Genomic DNA, 21,205 nt, shown 5'->3' with positions numbered 1-21,205 from the left:
AGAGTTCGAATCCATTTACCAACTCCTCTTACCTGCTTCTATACATGAAGATAGACGATGTGACCAGAAATGAGGGAATTGAACAGTCTTTCTGTATACGTATCTCATATATACAATGCTGATTATATTTATTACACTGTTTTAAACTATCCTAATGTATATAATAAAGGTGAAACACTGTACAGAAGCAAATATCTGTGTCAAATATGACTTTCTGTGTCAGTCCAGAGTTCTATGCTGTGCTTGAAGGGGCAGCAAATTCTCGATGAACAACAGTCTAAGAATGTTAAGCAGCTGGATAAGAACTTGTTACGATTACATTATGCACTATCCACACAGACGCTACTCTTTACATGACTCGGACCCTCAGGATGAAGTGCAGGCTGTCTTCTCTGTGCCGCTATCGATGATTCAGAGGTATGGCACTCATAACATCTGAGAGCCATAGAACATCTGAAACCTCTCCTGGAAATGTGATTTAGATGCAACATTTGATAAGAGGTTTGATCTTTTTTTTTTTTTTTCCCGAATGCTTCCTACAGAACGAGCTGTCGTTGTAGGTTGACCTCTTTGCTTATCTTGAGTGGTTGGGGAGGGCCAGGAGGAGAGAAGCCAGCGAGTAAGCAAGACACATTCCCAGTTGAAGACGGGGTGCTGGAAGAGTGTGGATTAGAGGAGGATTCTTAAGAATCCCTTGCCATTTTTCTTTTCTGGACTTCTATTCATCAAGGCTACTTTTACTCATATCTGATCTCATCAAGTACACACATCTAACAGGAGGATTTCTCAGGAACAACAGTGATTGAGGGGCTCAGGGATGTAGTAAGAAGTCAAGGTGCACTGTACACCTTGGAAGAAGGTGAGCAGTGAGACATGGATACACGGATCTTCTTCCAGCAAGCCACGAGGCTGACAAACACGGGTGCCATACAACTTCTCACTCTCCTTCTGCTGCTTCCATACACACGGGTAAGTGTGAACACCCTGGCACACTTGTTACTGCTGCAGAACTCTTGCCAAAGGTTGCAGCATGTTTCTCTAAATCCTTTTGTCATTTGACGAATATTTATTGCATAAAGGAAAGATTTCATTTTTGCTACAAATATTAAAATACAATTTTTTTTTCATTGCATGTTTGATTTATGAAGGTCCTTCATTCATTAGAATGTCCAAATTTTAAAAAAAGGTTCATTTAAAATGAATAAAATAATCCTACAATAATTTAGTAGATAGTAAAGTGGAGAAAAACTACATTTTTGATAGTAAACTGATTCTGTCCAGGCACAACCTCAGACATGATGTTTTGGAGATAAATCCCAGCTCTTCCCAGTTCAGTTGTTTTATTTAAAACTTTCCAGTGATGCAGTGTGGAAATTTGGGGGTAAATATTTGGTAAAGGGCTACAGAGTGAGCAAATGGTTGCTAGGTTGTGATCAGGCAGCAAATATTAGGACCAACTCCCCAACCCTTAGACACATATATTTCACCACAAACAGCAGAGGTGTGTCTACGCTTTAAACGGTAAAAATTGCATTATTAATATGTTAACTCTGTAACATCACCTGAACTGCCACCTATTAAACATAATTACATATTTAGAAAGACTTTTGATTGAATAAGATTTGTTTGATTTGATTTTGTTTGATGAACCAATTTTCCACTACAATGCACATATGCACAGATTTTGTAAGTGTCTGGAAAGGGACGATGATGATGATGATGAAGAGCAGTCTAAATTCTCCCTTAGGTGTTCATTCAGCTGAGATTAGGTGACTTTGAAGGCCATAGCATATAATTTATTTACAAAATCATACTTAACCAAGCATTCAGTGAAACCCTGTGAATGAGAGAAGAGACTGCTTCCATGAGGCTGTGGAAGAAAAAAATACATGACAGCAAAATAAATGTCTCAGCTTAACAGTGCTATATTTTTCTTTAATATCTTTCCACAGTTCATGGTTGCTTGGTGGTTACCATATTTGCCCCACATCTCCAGGGTTAGGTGTGTGATTCCCGTCTGTGTGTGTGTAGGGGTTTGCCTGCTCCCTCCGTGCCTCAGCAGTTCTCTCTGGGTATTCTGGTTTCTTCCCCCATTTTAAAGACATGTATTATAGGCTAAGTGGCATCTCTAAATTGGCTGTAGTGTGTGCGATTGTGCCCTGCGATAGACTGGCATCTTGTCCAGGTTGTACCCTGCCCTATGCCCTGAGTGCCCTATGTCCTGGGATAGACTCCAGGTTCCTTGTGACCCAGTAGGATTAAACGATGTAGAGAATGGATGGATGTTGGCCACCTGTGTCTAATGTAATCCAAAATGCTTTATTTTAATTTTGGCTATTGATATTATGATATTTATACTAATTTGAGAGGTTTACAAAAATTGATGCAAACATTATATTATATTATATTATATTATATTATATTATATTATATTATATTATATTATATTATATTATATTATATTATATTATATTATATTATATTATATTATATTATTAAGTCTCTTCAATGAATTTAAACACTGCCATCTTGTGTGCATACATGGGTTGATAAGTATAACACAATTTTTAAATATACTCTTCTTCCTTTGTTTTATTGTATTAGGATGATAGCATAAACAGTATGATGTGTTAAGCTGATGTGTGAATTTGTCAAATTCATTGTTGCTTAACTCCTTTCATAAAGGTCACTGGCACCATCTTTGAGGATTTGTTGCAAAACCATGCTGAATATAAAGAAAACTGTACCAGAACCCTGGTAGCCACCCAACATACTGTAACTGGTGCGTAGAACAACCAGATAATATAAAATGATATAAATAATGATATAAAATAACAAATATAAAATATTAAACGTTTGGATAGATTTTGTTGGTGAGACATTCTCGACCCCACAGCAACTGGGGTTTAAATACCCCAGAGGTATTCCTGTTGATACACTCATATGCCACACACACTTCTATGACACTAGTGTAGTATATCAGTGTCACAGATGTGCTAAGAATGATTAATATTTGGTTTGTTTTCCTATGGTGGTCTCTATTCACTGACAAACAGAGGTTTAAGTTTCCCTACCTTTGGTTTATGTGAATGTCAAGCAGAGCAGAGCTCCGCTACTATAATTAAAAGTAAATGTAAACCATAGCATGGCATAATAATGATAATACTAATGATTTAATTGTATTTTCCTCTCTGTTGTAAAAAAAACATAATAATAATAATTAATTTCAGAAATGTCAAAAGTTTTCCTTCAGTCAATGAAACTGTTAACTGTTGTGTATATATTATTTATATCATCAAATCAAAAAATGTTTACTTTTCTGTTTTTTGGCGATTGAAAAGCCTGAAAGCCTAATTGTACTTAGTTAAATTAACACAGAGCCAGTTCCTGTATACCAGTGGCTTCATCAGAAACTACTTTTAGTGATGGAGCAAAAATAAACTATATATTTGTCCATATTCTGTCAGAAATTTTTAGTTATTCTACATTCATTTCTTATATATAGAAACTCACACTCCCGATCATGCTGTGGTAATATCAGCATGTCCTATGGCCTCGAGCGTTCAGCCATGCAGATATTCACTATAGTATATTATACTCTTATCGTGTGATATTGCTGTACATATGTAGTCACTACAGTATAAAAAATTATATATATATATATATATATATATATATATATATATATATATATATATATATATATAACAAGAACAATAACTGTAAAGATCTATGTCTCATCATGTGAAAATTAGGTTTTTTAAATAATATTTTTAAAATAATATTTATTTATACTTTTATACTTATTTATATATGTTTATACTTTTATACCTATTTATACTTTTAAATTATATGCTTTTTTTTAAATAATACATATTTACTGTAAATATATACAGTACATTACTGTAAAATATATTTAATTATGTATTGTAAAGTTAGTGATACAGTGTAACATCTACATTTTCACTGATCCTCTTCCTTAATTTTTCAAGGAATATACTGCAATGGGACATTAGACCTTTTTGCCTGTTGGCCACATTCATCTCCCGGGAATATATCAGTGCCCTGCCCCCCATATTTACCATGGATTAAGGAAGGTACACTATCCTGTCTCCTGCTCTTGCAAATATATGCTATACTTACACGAAAAAAAAAACAGAAAATTTGGGTGTTAAAATTTGCTGCTACAGTGGTTTGTGTGCTTTGTTTTCTTACCCTGTACTTGTGGATACTGTAGGATGCGAAAAACATATACATACAAAGACAAGAACTGTAAGTTACTTTCTCAGACCGGGATTTGTTCTGTTTCATGTTTTATCTGCAATGTTTCTGTTTTATTCAGGATTTTCAGGAAAAGTTTATAAAATATGTACTGCTAATGGAACCTGGAAAACAGAAGAGAATTCCAGCACTGTCTGGCAGGATAAGTCAGAATGTGAAGACCCAGGCTTTTTCAAAAATAAGGTAAACATTTGCTTTAGTTCTAATACTAAGACTAAGCATTCTTCTATACATCAGTTAACAATGTGGTTTACTTTTAACACAGGAAGATGAAGCATTTCAAAATTCAGTCTTGAGGATCCTCTCCATAGTTGGCTACATGTTGACCTTGTCCAGCTTGATTCTAGCTATGATTATTATGTCATTTTTGAGGTAAGTGGAGTATGCAAAAGTACATATATATGTACATAGCCAGAAGTATGGGAACACCTGTTCATCACAACCTTATGTGCTTGCTGAACACCTCAATCTAAAACCATGGACATTAATATAGATTTATTCCACTCTAACAGCCTCCAATCTTCTGTGAAAGCTTTCTACTAAATTGTAGAGTGTAGCTGTGGGATTTTCCTGGTCAGTCACATTAGTGAGATCAGGTATGATACTGATGTAGGGTGAAAAAGTTGCTCAGTGGGATTGAGCTCTGTGAACAGCCACTCATGTTCTTTCACTCCAGCCTTAGCAAATCATTTGTTTATTGATGGTGCTTTGTGCACTGGTGCATTGTCATGCTGGAACATTTTTGGTCCTCTTAGTTCCAATTTAGTAAAGTCTTAATGCTATAGCATGCAAAGACATTCTAGACAATTGTATGCTTCTAACTTGTTGGCTACAGTGTGAGGATATCCCACATATCACATGATATTACAGGTGTCCACATATTTTTTCCATACAGTGTATCATTGCCATCCATCCTTAATCACCGTTGTATCTGATCCACCGTTATGTTACAGAATCGTGACCTTAGTTTTTATTGTTGTTTCTAAGCGTCTTTCTCTGGCAAGACTTTGTTCCCCTCACCAACTGATCAAGCATTGTTGTTTTTGTTTTGTCCTATCATTGATACATATGGAGTCTGCTGCTGGCTCCAGTAATCTGATTGTCTTATTATATTGATTACCGTCAAAGCTTGCTAATTATATCGATCCTAAACAAACAATGCAATGGACAAATCTCTATTTCTAATTTTCAGGAAGCTTCACTGTACTAGGAACTACATCCACATGAACCTCTTTGTGTCGTTCATGCTTAGAGCTATGGCAGTCATTACCAAAGAAATTGTAATTTACGTCACACACTCCAACAAGCCCAACGATGAAGCTGGATGGAACAACTATCTGGATTCTACAGTACTGCATCACTGCACATTTCCAATTAAACTTTTTGTCTCTGAAGATAAAAATTAGAATAATCGTTCATAAATTCCTGGCATAAATGTATTTCATGATATTAACTATATAATTAAAACCTTGCAGAAAGCCCTGCTGTGCAAAGCCTCTGAGGTAGCAATGCAGTACTTTGTGGCCTGTAATTACTTCTGGCTCCTGTTGGAGGCGATCTTCCTTCATACTCTACTCTTTACTGCTGTGTTGACCAAGAGGAGGTTGCTGAAGAGATACATGCTGGTAGGATGGGGTAGGCCATCCTCTAATACATAAACAGTCAATCATATAGCTGTCTTAGAATAGAAAAAAAACATTAGCATACATGCTACATCATCTGATGGGGGAACAAAGCTAGAGTGGAAATGATTAACTATTAAATTTGCAGGGATAGCAACATTCTCAATGTTAAACTATACATCTATGTAAATACAATGGTAAATGTTTAAGTACAGCTACAAATTCTAAACTCATGTTAAAGTTAAAAAGTATAAACTCCTAAATTTGCTTTAGTTCCTGATTGTAAATAAAGGAAACAAGGATTACACCAAGCTAACTAACAACAGGTCAAATGTTAGCTAGTATGATATTCTCTGATGATGCAAACTAGATAACAGCAACTAGATAAATACAAAGTGTATTTAGATTACAGGGATGGGTTTTAGCTTTGGCATATCTGTTAAAAATACAGTTTTGTGACAAATTTAGATCAACTGCTTGATGCTATTAAAAAAAAAAAAAACTCCTGAATTTTACATGAATTTCAAATGCTCTTGTTTTCATACAGGGACTCCTTTTCTGTTTGTGATACCTTGGACAGTGGCTAAGGCTCTGTATGAAAATAAAGGGTAAGACATGACAAACTAGCATCACTGGAGTTAACCATGCTCTTAATTTAATTTTATTTTCCATATACAATATATGTATTAGGATGTATTTTATATCTAAATATGTTTAAATAATGGCTGCTTGTGTTTTTTCTCAAAGCTGCTGGGTCATCACTAACAGATGGATCTGGTGGATTATTAGAGCTCCAATTACACTGTCAGTTTTTGTAAGTATAATACTCCATGATTTTCCCTTGGCCCATCATAGCTCAAAAAGCATTATTTCACTTCATTTCTTTACTCTAACATGCCTGCTAAACACACCCTTTAACATGGTGAGCTGGATTAGGTATTGGGAAGGAAAATGACCAAACCCTGCTGGACATCTGGGTATAGATGTCTTATCAGTACCATTTGCTCATTAACATCATGACTATCTTAGATACTGTGTAGCTTTTAATGTGGTTATTTAGTGAAAAACAACGATCATTTAAGTGTTTTAGCCCACATTTTGCAAGCTTTTCAGAAATGTAGATGCAATCCAGAATTTCAAGTGGAAAAAGACTGAAACACATTTCAGTGCTTCTGTAAAAACATGGTAGTCTAGAGCAAAAATGAATTCATATTTCACTTTAATTAAGCAATGAAAAATGATATGTAAGGTATATAAGGTATGCATCATTGTGGTCTTATTGCATTAGTAACACTGGGCTGAAATCAACAGAATTACACCATAAATCTAAACTTATAATTCTGTTAAAATGCCATTTAACAACACAAAATATAAGACATGTCATATGGTGTGTGGTTATTTATGTGGCAAATAAAATTTTAACTTTAATTGAATTTGATATGAAGTTGTATTAAGTTGAAAATAATGACAGAGGTTGAGGTTTTATAAATACAACTGAAGTACTGCAGCATCGTTAATCGATTAGCATTTATGTAGTAACAATTTACACTAGGAGTATTATGGTGGATGCAGCACACTGACTGATTAACCTTTGTAACTGTTCATATAGTGAGAAAATAGTGAGTTAACTAGGCTAAAAGTTATAGCTATAGCTGTTCCTCTAAGTTTTCCAACAAAGAAAAGTCTTCAGGATCGAGGGTTTCTTGGTAAAATGACATTTTTTGGTCTAATTAACTTCAAGAAAGAGAAACAAAAAGAAACTTTTGAGGAATCAACTGTTTATAGTCTTAATATAATATCTGTAATAATAGGAATTTGTTTCGCACAATGTTCTGCAACATTGAGTGTGACGATATATAGATAAAAATACTTGTCATTCTTTAATAAATAAAAATAACAGCATTAACAACATCATGTTAAAAGAAGAATAAAACACTTCTTTGTATTAACTATGCTTCATGCTGGTTCACATCACACCGAATCACATACATCATTCTAGCAATGATTATTTTCTCATAACGGCATGCCTCATACCTTTATGAGTGTTTTGAAGTACTTATTAATGGCTCTGATGGGATATCTCACATAGGATGAGTACATGTAGGGCATACTTTACATGTAGAGTTAAAGTCATAATTCTGGTCCCTAAAAAAACACCCTTTTGTTTTTCAGGTTATTTTCTGTATATTTCTCAGGATCATAAAACTCCTGCTGTCAAAATTACAAGCTGACCAATTACGGTTTACGGACTACAGATACAGGTCAGTATGTGGTTGTGTACTGTAGTTTGGCACAATTCCATGATCTAAACATATATTAAGCATCTCTTCCAATTATTATTTCTTTCCCCTTTTACAGTTTAGCAAGGGCAATACTGGTGTTGATTCCATTGCTTGGGATCCATGAAATCCTGTTCATAATCCTAATAGATGAAACTATTGAGGGAAGTCATCGCTATGCTCGAAATTTCATCAATTTAACCCTGAGCTCTTTCCAGGTAATAACCTAATGGTTGTCTATGTCAGCTTGGCTAAGAAAGTCTTCCTTATCCGTAATTGGGCTAATCATTGAATTTCTTTCACTAGGGATTCTTGGTTGCTGTTTTGTACTGTTTTGCCAATGGAGAGGTATGTTAGTGGAGCTCATGTGCAATTTTCACAAGCATACATCACTAGAATTTTTTAAAATATGTTGTTATGTAATTGATTTGTTCTGTATTTCGATACTTCCTGGAGATATGTGCTTGTTAATTGCACTTCAGAAGGGAATATCTATGTCAAATGAGCGAACTCTAGCTGCACAAGGGAAAAGTACATGTTTGCCAAGTCAGAATGACAAAAGCAGCACAATGTCCCTGTAACAAACCTCATAATCTGTCTCTTCTCAAAATTTTACACTGCTTTTACAAGTAGAGTAAAGTGAGAGGTTGAAATCACATGTATAGTAAAATTTATACAGACCTGGCAACCCTGTAGGGGTGTGTATAAAGGATCTGTAGTATATTGGAGTGAGAGGTAGGATGGCAAATGTGTATACTCATCAAATGTTGGATTATGGTGAATACAGTACTAGTCATGGCCCATATTAAATGTTAAGAATCAGATAACCAGCAGCAAACACAGAATATCCATAATTGACAAATGGGCAATGGTTGTGTCCAGGACACAAAGCACATGAAAAACAAGGCTTGGACTTAATGAGAAGAATGCATAAGACTTCATAATTAAATCCAGAACCCGTGGGGTAATAACAGACAAACTAATTGAGGGCAAACAGGTAAAAAAAACAGCATGGAAAGGCATGTCAGAACAAAAACACACCGAGGACGAATGGTCAGCAAAAGTACTGCTGATGGGGGAGTTTTTAAAAAGGTTTTCAAATCAGAACATACTTACCTTGGCAGGCTTGCACTGATTTTCTTGAGAATTTTATGTATATATATTTCCTTTGAACAAGTGTTGGTTTGCTAACTAACTAGCAAATTAAAGTAACAAAGTATGTTTTGTCACATATGGATGGAAGAGTAGGAAATCCCAGTTTGAAATCATCTAATGTAATAATGCAACAAATAAACTAACAGTGCCTCTAGGAAAAGTTTTGCTCTTGAAATCTACAGGCATATTGACTCAATGAACTCAAAATAATTCACTTGAGATAATTAGGTATTAAAACACAGCGTAAGAAGGCAGTGGATATTGCCTTAAAGAGAAAATGACCAAGTCAATGAGAGCCTGGAGACAGTGAGTAAAAATACAGCCTTAAATGTGACACTGGCCATTACACAATGTTGAAGCATTGTAATAAGTTAGGTTACATGTTTGTGAGTCTGGTTCTTACTTTCCAGCTTTTTTTTAAATGCAGTGGCACTATGGCACAAATGCAGTCTTGGTGAAACACGTTTTTTTATATCACCAGGTCCGCGCTGAGCTGAAGAACAGGTGGCACGTGTTCGTCTCCAACCGCTTGGAGGATCACAACTGCTTTTCCCACATGCACCCCAAATACTTATGGAAAAAGTCATTGCAGGGGACTGGACACCCTTCGGATCACAGTGACTCATATGAGGAGCGAAGCCACGCTCCCACACAGACTCAGCTCACTCAGGTGACCATCCAATCAGGGGTAGAGTTGTCCTGTGGACAGTGTCCGAGTCTGGAGTTCTACACCAGGAAGCGTCTGTCCAGCAGTGATGGGGACATGACTTTGGGTGAGACCATGGAGGAGATCCTGGAGGAGAGTCAGTTTTAACTTCCTGCTGCTTCTTACTCTTTCATAGGCCAGAAGTGCTGGTGAATTTATGTATAAACACTGTTGGGTAATACTCATACTCGTTCGTATTATTATTATTTTTCTTTTACTGAATATAGCCATACACTCCATCTAATTGCATTAGGATTTCAGCAGCAGCAGATGAAAAAAAAAAAATCCTTTGTGTCCTTATCACTGCCATTTCCTAGAACAGATACACTTCTGTTTTATCAAATGCTCCAGTCTAAGCCTTCGGATAAAAGCACTTAACTTACAATGCAATGTTGCGTAACTTTTCTTAAGGGATATGTAGATATTTACATAATTATTTTAGATGTAGATACGTCAAGTAACCTTAGCAAGTCTTAAGTTCTGTCTCTCTGATTTAAAGGATGTCATCTGATGTAAATACAATGTGAACTGCCTACCTATCGAACTGCTACTTTCTAAATTCTGCTGGTCCTTTGTATTGCGTGTACAGAAGCACTTTATCTTAGTTCCTTTTGTAGATAAAAAAGAGCGTTCAGTTGTCACTTTTCCTTACAAAAATGCCAGATAGACATGAAACCACACACACAGACATAAATGTATAGATGACTTTAATGTTTGTAATATGTATCAGATTCACAGGCTAAGGAAAGGACAAGTCAGTGTCAGTAAAAATTATTACCTAGATTTATTTGATCTCCGTCACAAAAAGGCCAGTATTCCAGTAATTACAAAAATACACATTGGTCATTGCTACATATTACATACAACTCTATAACATGAACATTTCTTTCATTTCTTTCATTTAATAAAACTTAGAGATAACTTATCTACACTTCTAAGTGAATAAAATAATACACATCTAATGCTAAACAGCTGAACCAGAGAACTGATGGACAAAAAATGTAAAAATATTTCTAGATGGAAACTGTGTATGTAGGATGTTTTTTAACGAATGGCTGCGTGTATATTGGGCATACCTGTATATTGTGGACAGACATTTTCATGATTGAGCCACTTAGAATGTTTTTTTATTATTATTATTATTTGTATAGTGTATAATTGTTCCAATCATCTGTATTTATCTACAATTTTGCGTCTGTTCTTATAAATGTTGTTAAAAAATGATTTGGATTGACATAATAAACATGATATTTCATACATTTCAGTGTGGCTAAATCTAATTATTAGACAAAGAAATGTTGTCTCTTGTCATAAGTAATGGATAGAAAAAAATATCCAACAATTAAAAGGTGAAAATTTGATAACTTGAGCAGGCAACAGTGCAAACATCATTGCTTCTTTTGTTTCATTCGGTTCTGAATCTTCTGAGGCTCATCAAACTGGATCAGTCTGAGGATGTTCTTATTGTCCATCACTCCCTTGATGAACTCTCCTTCTGTAATTTTATCTGCAGGGAGGAAAGAATAAAAATAGATACTAGAGATACTCTGTTTTTGTTAATACATTGCTGAAAATTGACAACCATTTTGTTTGCCTTGGTGATCAAATAAAACTCTCAATTAAACTAAACTCATTATCGTACCCTTTTCTCTTTTCCCAAAAAAGTCCCAGATTTTTTCTGTTCTTTTTTCTGGTGTGTTTTCATCTTCTGGGAGGTTCTTCTGGTCCTCTTGGGAGATCATGTTAAATATTGACTTGAAAAGAAAAATGAAGGTAAAATGAAGGCATTATACCATTCAGTTCCTACAGGATTACACCAACACATAATGCATTTCTACAATACTTTTGTAGCCAAAAACATTACCTTGACAATTTCATTGATCTCATTTTTTGTTATGCTGCCGTTCTTATCAACATCGTACAAAGAGAAGGCCCACTCGAGCTTCTCGATGGTCTTTCCAGAGGAGGTGAGATGCAGTGCCACAATATACTCTTTAAAATCGAGTGTGCCATTACTATCCGAGTCGAAACTTCGAAACACGTGCTGAGCGTAGGCCTTGGGGTTCGCATCGGGAAAGAACCTGGCGTAAATGCTTTCAAACTGCTCCCTGCTGATGCATCCACTTGGGCATTCTTTCAGAAAGGCTTGATACCAAGCGTAAAGCTGCTCTTCAGTGTATGTAGTGTTGGACTTCAGGTCCTCCAGTAGTTCTTTAGAAAGAGCACCACTTTTACTGTTGCCCATCTTGAGAAAGGATTCTTTGCTCAGCTGCTCAGCTTCAGTAAACTGCCTGACATAATCACACCCGCTATTTAAAGCCAGACTGTTTTGCTCTGGATTACAAGGGATCATGGTTTGGATCTTGATTTGATCCATTAGAGGGACAACTTCGGATATTTTCTATGGCGTCAGACTTAGTGTCTCAGTTCACAGCAGGGAACCTCTTGGCTTTATTAATCCAACCTGATCAAATTACCGCGTGTTAGATCTTAGATCTTAGCCAGTGTATGATATCCAAATGAAAGTGTAAAATGTTTTTTTAGAGCATATAACTGTATTATTCTTATATAAATAGAATTCTAAGACAAAAATCTATTGAAATAAATGATGGGGACATTGCACAAAGTCCTGGAACATATGCAACAGACTTGTCTTGTCACAGGGCCAATTCTCTCTTGACAAGGATAAACTGGATATTGAAGATGATTGTTTTGAGCCATTCTTTCAGCCTACATCAGATGTATACAAACATTTGTTTCAACTGTACTGCTGTGTATATTGAAGTGAATTATAGTTCAACTGAATTATACATTACTTAAAAATCCTTTCAGATCACACATACAGACTTTTACACATTCTGAACCTTTATATTAATCCACAAAAATGTTACAGTATTTAAAAAGGTGGTAGTTTACATCTAGAATTTAGGGAAATCAGACAAAATTTGCTATGTAGGAAAGTCAAGACTTGGCCTTTGACATTTGAAAAGTGTAACTAGTTAGTGAAGTTGTGTCCAAAACAATTAATACATGTAGGAGAGGAAAGTTGTATTTGCATTCCTAAAAATGCAACCTGTTCTAGTGTTTCATCGTTTCTACGGTTTATCTCACTATCCTTGTGGATCATTACTTGACATATTTCTTAATGCAGATAATTAATGTGATACCAAATATCCCCACAAGGTCAAAACTGTCAGATATATGGGGACATCTCCATTTTTTTTTTTTTTTTTGAAGATGCATGGAATCAAAAAGCAGCTGCTTTTTCAGCTTTTGGTAGGATTATTAATGTTAATATCTCCATTATATTATTCTGTAACATGAAATATGTTTCCTGTAACACATTTTGAAAACCATGAAAGGAAAAATAGTTAACAAATAAGGAAAAATAAATTCGAACAATATGTCGGTGGTGTCAGTGTGGTTGCCTCTGCCTGTAACAAGTCCTTTTTGTTACCAAATTGTATGCCTGAAATACTCTTTAAATAAATATCAAACAGGAAAGAAGCCATTGACCTTGCTGTAACATTGATCCTGTTTTAGTAAGTAGAGAAAATAAATGGTATATTCTTACAAAGGACATCTTACACTATGATGCTCTTTTGATGTGAAAAAGAAGAAGATGATCTCATTTTTTGGAGGAAACTCAGGTGTATCAACTAATTTGTAAACCAAAATGTTCATTATTATTATTATTATTATTATTATTAATAATAATAATAATAATAATAATAATAAAGTAATTGTTCTAAAGAGTCAGAGCGGTTTATGAATCAAAAGATAACTTTAAAAAGATTATTAATGGAAAGTTAACATTAAATTAGCTGTTGCTGTAGTACTCATTAAGCACTGTATCTGATGCACTGATGAAATTTCCTGAATGTAAGTGATTGTGGTTTATTTTTCTAATTTAATTCACATATAATGCTTGCTATCCACCCTGTAGAAAATGCCCAGTTTCCCACTTTTTATGCACACAAGAAGATATTGGGAAACTAATTTTGGTATTACTTGTGTGGTTAAAGAAATCCATTTTTAAGGCGTTTTTGTGCGGCAGCCAATGAAATGGCTGAAACTCAGCGCTCGAGCTTCCGGGATGATGACAGTGCACGAGCGCTGTCCAATAAAAACACCGCTTTATAAGGCAAGAAGGAAATGAATAAATCAATAAACTGCTGTTTTATTATTAGAGTTGTTCCAGCTGTGTATAATAGTATCGCTCACTCCCAGCTGTCTGTAATCATGGAGAAAGATGTGAAGCGTGTGAGCGGTGGAAAGGAGCGTTTCTGTTACGTTACACGAGTGGAGAGTTTCAGCGCGTGCCATCGACTGCACAGGTAAACGATTATACTTCACGTCAGCACACTCGACCGGCATGTCTTTAGGAAATAAATAAATCAGATAATTACGCAAAAACCCGCATAAAATCGATATAGCTATCTTTAAAGTTGAAGTCGTCTTTCGTTCGCATGCACACTTGTTTAAATTATTGTTGCACGCGCTGTTGTGATATGCTCCATATACACCATTATGGTAGATTAAACATGTCTGGCCAAGATGATTTATCCTGTAGAAGCATTACTGTTTAAACCCGCAACCAAAACTACTATAAGCTGTTCTATACGGAAATAAAAAAACCCAAAAAAAAACAGAAAACCTGTTGCTTTGGTCATATGCATCATGGGACCTGTAGTTCCTGAACTTTTCCAGGAACTACACTATTCCTCGAGTAATGGATCCTCCAGAGGCGGCTGCAAGTCACCAAATGGCGTCATGGACTAATTTGCATTTATACCACAGAGAGGTTGAATGCTCGAATGTGATTGGTCAGAAGGTGTAACGTCATAACGTCAACATGTGACGCCAACTTTGTACCATATATCACCATATCATAAAAGTATTATATACACTATATTTACAAAAGTTTTGGGATGTCTGCCTTTACATGCACATGAATTTAATGTGGAGTTGACCCACCCTTTGCAGCTATAACGGTTTCAACTCTTCTGGGAACGCTTTCCACAAGGTTTAGGAGTGTGTTTATGGGAATTTTTGACCATTCCTCTAGACCTACATTTGTATGGTCAGGCATTGATGTTGGACGAGAAGGCCTGTCTCGCAGTCTCTGCTCTAATTCATCCCATAGGACTCCACACCAAACTCGCTCATCCATGTCTTTATGGACCTTGCTTTGTGCACTAGTGTGCAGTCATGTTGGAACAGGAAGGGGTCATCCCCAAACTATTCCCACAAAGTTGGGAGCATGAAATTGTCCAAAATTTCTTGGAATGCTAAAGCATTAAGAGTTCCTTTCACTGGAACTAAGGGGCCAAGCCCAACCCCTGAAAAACAACACCTGAATTCAATGAGATGGAGGAGTGTCCCAAAACAGTGTAATTGTTCTATAGAAAGAAATAAGGTGACAGTGCATAATATATATATATATATATATATATATATATATATATATATATATATATATATATATATATATATATATATATATATATATATATATATATACATACAATATATATATATTATACAGTATATTGCCAAAAGTATTCGCTCACCCATCCAAATAATCAGAATCAGGTGTTCCAATCACTTCCATGGCCACAGGTGTATAACATCAAGCACCTAGGCATGCAGACTGTTTTTACAAACATTTGTGAAAGAATGGGTCGCTCTCAGGAGCTCAGTGAATTCCAGCGTGGAACTGTGATAGGATGCCACCTGTGCAACAAATCCAGTCGTGAAATTTCCTCGCTCCTAAATATTCCACAGTCAACTGTCAGCTGTATTATAAGAACGTGGAAGTGTTTGGGAACGACAGCAACTCAGCCACGAAGTGGTAGGCCACGTAAACTGACGGAGCGGGGTCAGCAGATGCTGAGGCGCTTAGTGCGAAGAGGTCGCCAACTTTCTGCAGAGTCAATCGCTACAGACCTCCAAACTTCATGTGGCCTTCAGATTAGCTCAAGAACAGTGCGCAGAGAGCTTCATGGAATGGGTTTCCATGGCCGAGCAGCTGCATCCAAGCCATACATCACCAAGTGCAATGCAAAGCGTCGGATGCAGTGGTGTAAAGCACGCCGCCACTGGACTCTAGAGCAGTGGAGACGCGTTCTCTGGAGTGACGAATCGCGCTTCTCCATCTGGCAATCTGATGGACGAGTCTGGGTTTGGCGGTTGCCAGGAGAACGGTACTTGTCTGACTGCATTGTGCCAAGTGTAAAGTTTGGTGGAGGGGGGATTATGGTGTGGGGTTGTTTTTCAGGAGCTGGGCTTGGCCCCTTAGTTCCAGTGAAAGGAACTCTGAATGCTTCAGCATACCAAGACATTTTGGACAATTCCATGCTCCCAACTTTGTGGGAACAGTTTGGAGCTGGCCCCTTCCTCTTCCAACATGACTGTGCACCAGTGCACAAAGCAAGGTCCATAAAGACATGGATGACAGAGTCTGGTGTGGATGAACTTGACTGGCCTGCACAGAATCCTGACCTCAACCCGATAGAACACCTTTGGGATGAATTAGAGCGGAGACTGAGAGCCAGGCCTTCTCGTCCAACATCAGTGTGTGACCTCACAAATGCGCTTCTGGAAGAATGGTCAAAAATTCCCATAAACACACTCCTAAACCTTGTGGACAGCCTTCCCAGAAGAGTTGAAGCTGTTATAGCTGCAAAGGGTGGACCGACATCATATTGAACCCTATGGATTAGGAATGGGATGTCACTTAAGTTCATATGCGAGTCAGGTGAGCGAATACTTTTGGCAATATAGTGTGTGTGTGTAATATATATATATATATATATATATATATATATATATATATATATATATATATATATATATATATATATATATATATATATATATATATATAGGAAATTGGGAAACATGAGGGGAAGGTTACAGATGGAATAACTCATTTTATTACTTGTAAATATAGGCATAAATTGAATTTAAAATGAAGAACCGAAGAGTTTGTGGGTAGGAGAAACAATGGAGATCAGTGATTGGTTGTTAGAAACACAGAATTGTGTAATCAGAATTGTCAGGATTTTGACACTAGTGGTGAGTTTGAATTTCTCTAAACACCAGTTATGATGTTCATTGGAGAGACTTACTGAGTGTAGGACAGTCAGTGGTGTATACTCAAAAGCCACTAGACTTGTAGCAAGGCCCTTTTTTAAATATACTTACTTAAAGGGTCTGAAAAGTGATTAAATCTAACTATCTAGCTTTCCTATCTGTTTTTAAATTCTCTTTGCATTTAGCAAATCACTGAGTGATGAAGAGAACAAGAGAATATTTGGAAAATGCAACAATCCCAATGGCCATGGGCACAACTACAAAGGTTAATCACTGACATTATTCTTATTAATATAATAGCCTGTGTGTGAATCCAAAGTTTTACAGATTTCATGTATCTGCTTAAATGTATTTTACTTTTTTTTCAGTTGAAGTCACAGTAAAAGGAAAGGTAGGCACTATTATACTTGATTACAGATGTAGTAATGCAGAATTCGCCCAGAAAAACACTCAACATTTTTGAAGAATTATCTTAATATACATTATATTTATTGCTCATGGCACAAGTGTATGATACACTGTGGAAATAAGATTTAAAAAATTCTCTTTATGCAGATTGACCAAAACACAGGAATGGTGATGAACCTCACTGATCTTAAACAGTATATAGAGGTAGGAGCTTCCCATTGGCTATTCCTATTAACCCCTTATGTTCTGCTTGGTCTGTTCTTGATTGTTGTTTGGAGCTTAGAGACCTAATTGCATTTCCTCATGATCTCCCTGTGATTCGGGGATTTCCTCCAGGTATAGTATAACCTGGATAGGCTCCAGGTTCCCAGTGTCCTTGTGTCGGATAAGCAACAACAAAAAAAAAAAAGGATGATGAATTTATGAAACTGATTAACCTAATAGAAACTTCATCTCTTGATTTAACAATACAGGTTGTAAAAATGTACTGAAATTTTTATTTCTGCACCAAATAATGAAACGTTGAAACATGTTTACGGCAATAACTGAACTGATAAAAAAAAAATATAGATCCCAAATCAAATGTTATTGTCAGTAGTCTTAATATGTTTATCATTAACCCAATTTTAACCGTCCAAACGATGAAAGTTTCACTCTTACACAATACTGGCATAAACATTTATTGGGTAGTTATAAGTTTTAAGTAAGAGATCAGACCATAGAGGTTTGTAAAGATTAAAACACCATGGGGTATGCTGAGATGCATAATAATTGACTGAATAATGTGATGCCAACCTGAAGCTGATTATTTCCTATAACAGTATATGCTGAAGAATTTTATTCCTCTTACAACACAGCAATTTGCGAACATTACATACATATGGCAGAACAACACGCCATAATGTTTATCTGTTTAGAGTTACACTGTCGTTCCTGTACCAACTTCTCTTTTTTTTTAGCACTCTGAAAATGAATGAGATAAAAAGTCAGCTTGTTAGAAGTTACATGTTGGAAAGTGTGAAAATCATTCATCCTGAAGATTTCGAAAATCCTTATTCAGCAAGGAACAGCTTTGGGCCTGAGCTTTGAGCCTTTCCTTAAATGTTCGATACATTTTTCATCACAGAAAGGTTCACCACAAAGATTAGACTTTTTAGTCTCTGTGAAAGTTGTTACTATAGAAACCAGCGTATTGATATATTCCTGTGATTCCTTCCATCCAACTAACCGTCAAAGCTGAGGTTATAGAAATGATTTAGAAATCTTCTGATCAGTCAGAATCGAGAATTCAACAGTGTTATCGTAAATAATGAGAAATGTGGAGGTGTGAAGGTGCATGAGAAAGTCAAGTGTGAATGAGGCAGTGATATTTGATGACAATGAAAACTGAATTGTTTTCAGGAAGGAATCATGAAACCACTTGACCACAAAAACCTGGATCTGGATGTGCCGTACTTTGCTAATACCGTAAGGTATGAATAATACACTGTACTGCTCTGTGCTGCTGTCTATACTCTCACAATCTGCTCTATTTGAAACAATTGTACACCTTTGCATTCATCACATGATTATGCAATCATTTGGCTGCAATACAATCACAAAATTATTCAGATGTAGGTCCAGAGCTTCAGGTAATGTCCACATCAAAGATCAGAATGAGGTAGAAATGTGATTTCAATGACTTTGAATGATTGTTGTTGCAAGAGGATCTGGTTTGATTATATTTTTTTTACACACAACTGTCTGACATTTACATACAATGATGTGAAGGAAAAAAAAAACAGTTCATTCTGCGGCGGTTAAGGGTCAGTATCCAGACTAGGCTAGGGTAACTCAAGTAATCACACTTTTCAACTGTGGTGAGCAGAAAAGCATCTCAGAACACACAACACGTCAAACCTTAAGATGGATGAGCAAAAGCAGAAGACCACATCGAGATCCACTCCTGTTAGCCAAGAACAAGAATTTGAGTGGAATGGAGTGGAAAAAGTCTCCAGTTTTGGTCAGATTGTGCCTCAGATTCACATTCTGATGTTTGAACAGTAGCTGAAGCTCTTGATCTGTATCTGCGCCTCTGCCACATGATTGGTTGCATGAATAAGCAGGGGTGCAGGGGATGTTTCTATTAAAGTGGCCAGTAAGTATTCGTACACCTTTCCTAACACCTCACCCCTCTCTCTTGTTTCACAGCACAACTGAAAACCTGGCAGTGTTTATCTGGGAAAACATGATCAAGCTCCTTCCACCTAACATGCTCTACGAGATTAAGGTGTATGAGACGGACAAGAACATCGTTGTGTATCGAGGGGAATAAAGCAGTTTGTTTATCTGATGCCTGTTCATTTCGGGCTGCACACTACAGGTCAGTAGGGGGAGGCTGTACACCTTACTGTTGTAGATTTTGTTAGATTAGAGCGAGAGGAACACCTGCTGTGGTCTGCGCTTTAGGATTAGTGTAAGGCACAACAGAGAATTTGGCTCAGCTCTCTACCATGTGGGACTGATCCTATTAAACATGGAGCTTTGTTACCTTATGTCACTTTTTCTCATCTCAACCAAACGTGCTTTTTTTTTTTTTTTTTTTTAAATCTTTAAATTTTATTTACATCACTTGCTTGACGTAACTCATTTTTGTGTGAAAAAAATTGCTTATAGAATTTACAGGAAGTTTTTTTTTTTTTCTTCAGTAATGCGGTCATTCTCATTTCCACGAGGTGGCACAAGGAATCCAACACCACAACCATTTGTTCTCTCACACAAATCTATAACAATCTCAACAAACCTGCTGTATATTGAAAGAAATGTGCTGATTATTTATCTCTGTTGGTTGGTTCCTTATTCCATTTTTTGTAAAATGTTTCATTTCTAGAAACGTTTTCTGCTGTTAGTATACTTGAACTCGCATTCCTCGCTGAGGACAGAACCCGCTTCCAGTGTGTTTCTGCTGATTTTATGCCGCTGTCTGTGGTTTGCCCTGGAGTTTTGAGACATGCATGTTCACAATGTTCGGTAATATGTATGAAGATGTAGATAATCAGTGACCGAGGAAGTAAATCTAAGTGTCTATGAAGCACTTCAGAGGAAATCAGTCTACAAATCAAAAATGACTACCTAGCAATTTATAAAGCTGGTAAAAGAGTTAAAGCTTTGCCTTTACACATTCCAGTATTATGTTTTTTCTTTCGATTTTATCATATTTGGTTCATTTTCTGTTCATAAAATGTGCCTGCAATAATCTTTCATCCATCCAGCATAGAATAAGTCTGTAAATATGGGTTCTAATTGATTAATGTCCTGTGCAGTACTAATATTGCAGATTACTTCAATACTTCTTAGTGTTACTTCACACATTTTCTTGCTATTCAGTAATTAACAGTTTGAGACATGGTATGTTTTTGTGGATCTGATCAAACAAACGGATGAAATAAATTTTGCTCAGATTATTTCATGATGGTCTTTAATCATGACATGTTACATAAGCATCTGTTTAAATGGATGGCAATACACCTATAATAATTCAATTTCACTGCAAGTTGCATACTGTATATAACTGTGTACATGACAAAAAAAAAAATCTTGAATACCAGAATGTTTTCATTTTTGTGTTATTCTTATGTGGCTTGATTGTTGTAGAAAAAAGAAAATTAAATAAATAA

General features: G+C 36.1%; 3 protein-coding genes across 5 annotated transcripts; 2 read left to right on the top strand and 1 right to left on the bottom strand.

The window, feature by feature from the left end:
* The first annotated feature begins 310 nt into the window (after positions 1-310).
* LOC131364049 (glucagon-like peptide 2 receptor) lies at positions 311-11,139 on the top strand. 2 transcript variants are annotated; one of them, XM_058407112.1, is made up of 15 exons: positions 311-417; positions 543-969; positions 1,953-2,072; positions 2,686-2,782; positions 3,993-4,097; positions 4,343-4,464; positions 4,547-4,653; positions 5,474-5,630; positions 5,757-5,916; positions 6,451-6,511; positions 6,651-6,717; positions 8,076-8,164; positions 8,262-8,400; positions 8,489-8,530; positions 9,819-11,139. In XM_058407112.1, exons 2-15 carry the CDS (start codon positions 874-876, stop codon positions 10,149-10,151), a joined length of 1,695 nt encoding a protein of 564 aa, XP_058263095.1. In that variant the 5' UTR covers positions 311-417; positions 543-873; the 3' UTR covers positions 10,152-11,139. The 2 variants fall into 2 exon arrangements, with proteins under 2 accessions (XP_058263095.1, XP_058263096.1); XM_058407113.1 differs by lacking the exon at positions 1,953-2,072 and having other exon boundaries at positions 351-969; positions 9,819-11,137.
* An 8-nt stretch (positions 11,140-11,147) lies between these two features.
* Positions 11,148-14,130, bottom strand: rcvrnb (recoverin b). The gene is made up of 3 exons (XM_058407114.1): positions 11,908-14,130; positions 11,686-11,797; positions 11,148-11,550 (listed from the first exon to the last, which is right to left on the bottom strand). The coding sequence occupies exons 1-3, from the start codon at positions 12,418-12,420 to the stop codon at positions 11,432-11,434; spliced, it is 744 nt and encodes a 247-aa protein (XP_058263097.1). The 5' UTR covers positions 12,421-14,130; the 3' UTR covers positions 11,148-11,431.
* Positions 14,131-14,143: 13 nt separating this feature from the next.
* Positions 14,144-21,205, top strand: pts (6-pyruvoyltetrahydropterin synthase). 2 transcript variants are annotated; one of them, XM_058407115.1, is made up of 7 exons: positions 14,145-14,380; positions 17,327-17,406; positions 17,510-17,532; positions 17,697-17,753; positions 18,951-19,021; positions 19,740-19,911; positions 20,237-21,205. In XM_058407115.1, the coding sequence occupies exons 1-6, from the start codon at positions 14,199-14,201 to the stop codon at positions 19,861-19,863; spliced, it is 537 nt and encodes a 178-aa protein (XP_058263098.1). In that variant the 5' UTR covers positions 14,145-14,198; the 3' UTR covers positions 19,864-19,911; positions 20,237-21,205. The 2 variants fall into 2 exon arrangements, with proteins under 2 accessions (XP_058263099.1, XP_058263098.1); XM_058407116.1 differs by lacking the exon at positions 20,237-21,205 and having other exon boundaries at positions 14,144-14,380; positions 19,740-20,182.

This window comes from Hemibagrus wyckioides, linkage group LG13 (genome assembly GCF_019097595.1).
Source record: "Hemibagrus wyckioides isolate EC202008001 linkage group LG13, SWU_Hwy_1.0, whole genome shotgun sequence".
NCBI lineage: Eukaryota > Metazoa > Chordata > Actinopteri > Siluriformes > Bagridae > Hemibagrus > Hemibagrus wyckioides.
The sequence above is the reverse complement of the archived record's forward strand: the minus strand, read 5'-3'. Positions and strand labels throughout refer to the sequence as shown.

Bases quoted from the DNA above. Each gene is read 5' to 3' on its own strand.
- LOC131364049 (XM_058407112.1), top strand. From the start codon at position 874: ATGGATACACGGATCTTCTTCCAGCAAGCCACGAGGCTGACAAACACG. The intron at 5,631-5,756 runs GTACTGCATCAC...AAAACCTTGCAG, and splicing joins ACAACTATCTGGATTCTACA to AAAGCCCTGCTGTGCAAAGC. The intron at 8,165-8,261 runs GTCAGTATGTGG...CCCCTTTTACAG, and splicing joins TTTACGGACTACAGATACAG to TTTAGCAAGGGCAATACTGG.
- rcvrnb (XM_058407114.1), bottom strand. From the start codon at position 12,420: ATGGATCAAATCAAGATCCAAACCATGATCCCTTGTAATCCAGAGCAA. The intron at 11,798-11,907 runs GTAATGTTTTTG...TTTCTTTTCAAG, and splicing joins AGATCAATGAAATTGTCAAG to TCAATATTTAACATGATCTC. The intron at 11,551-11,685 runs GTACGATAATGA...TCCTCCCTGCAG, and splicing joins TTTTGGGAAAAGAGAAAAGG to ATAAAATTACAGAAGGAGAG.
- pts (XM_058407115.1), top strand. From the start codon at position 14,199: ATGAATAAATCAATAAACTGCTGTTTTATTATTAGAGTTGTTCCAGCT. The intron at 14,381-17,326 runs GTAAACGATTAT...CTTTGCATTTAG, and splicing joins GCGTGCCATCGACTGCACAG to CAAATCACTGAGTGATGAAG. The intron at 17,533-17,696 runs GTAGGCACTATT...CTCTTTATGCAG, and splicing joins AAGTCACAGTAAAAGGAAAG to ATTGACCAAAACACAGGAAT.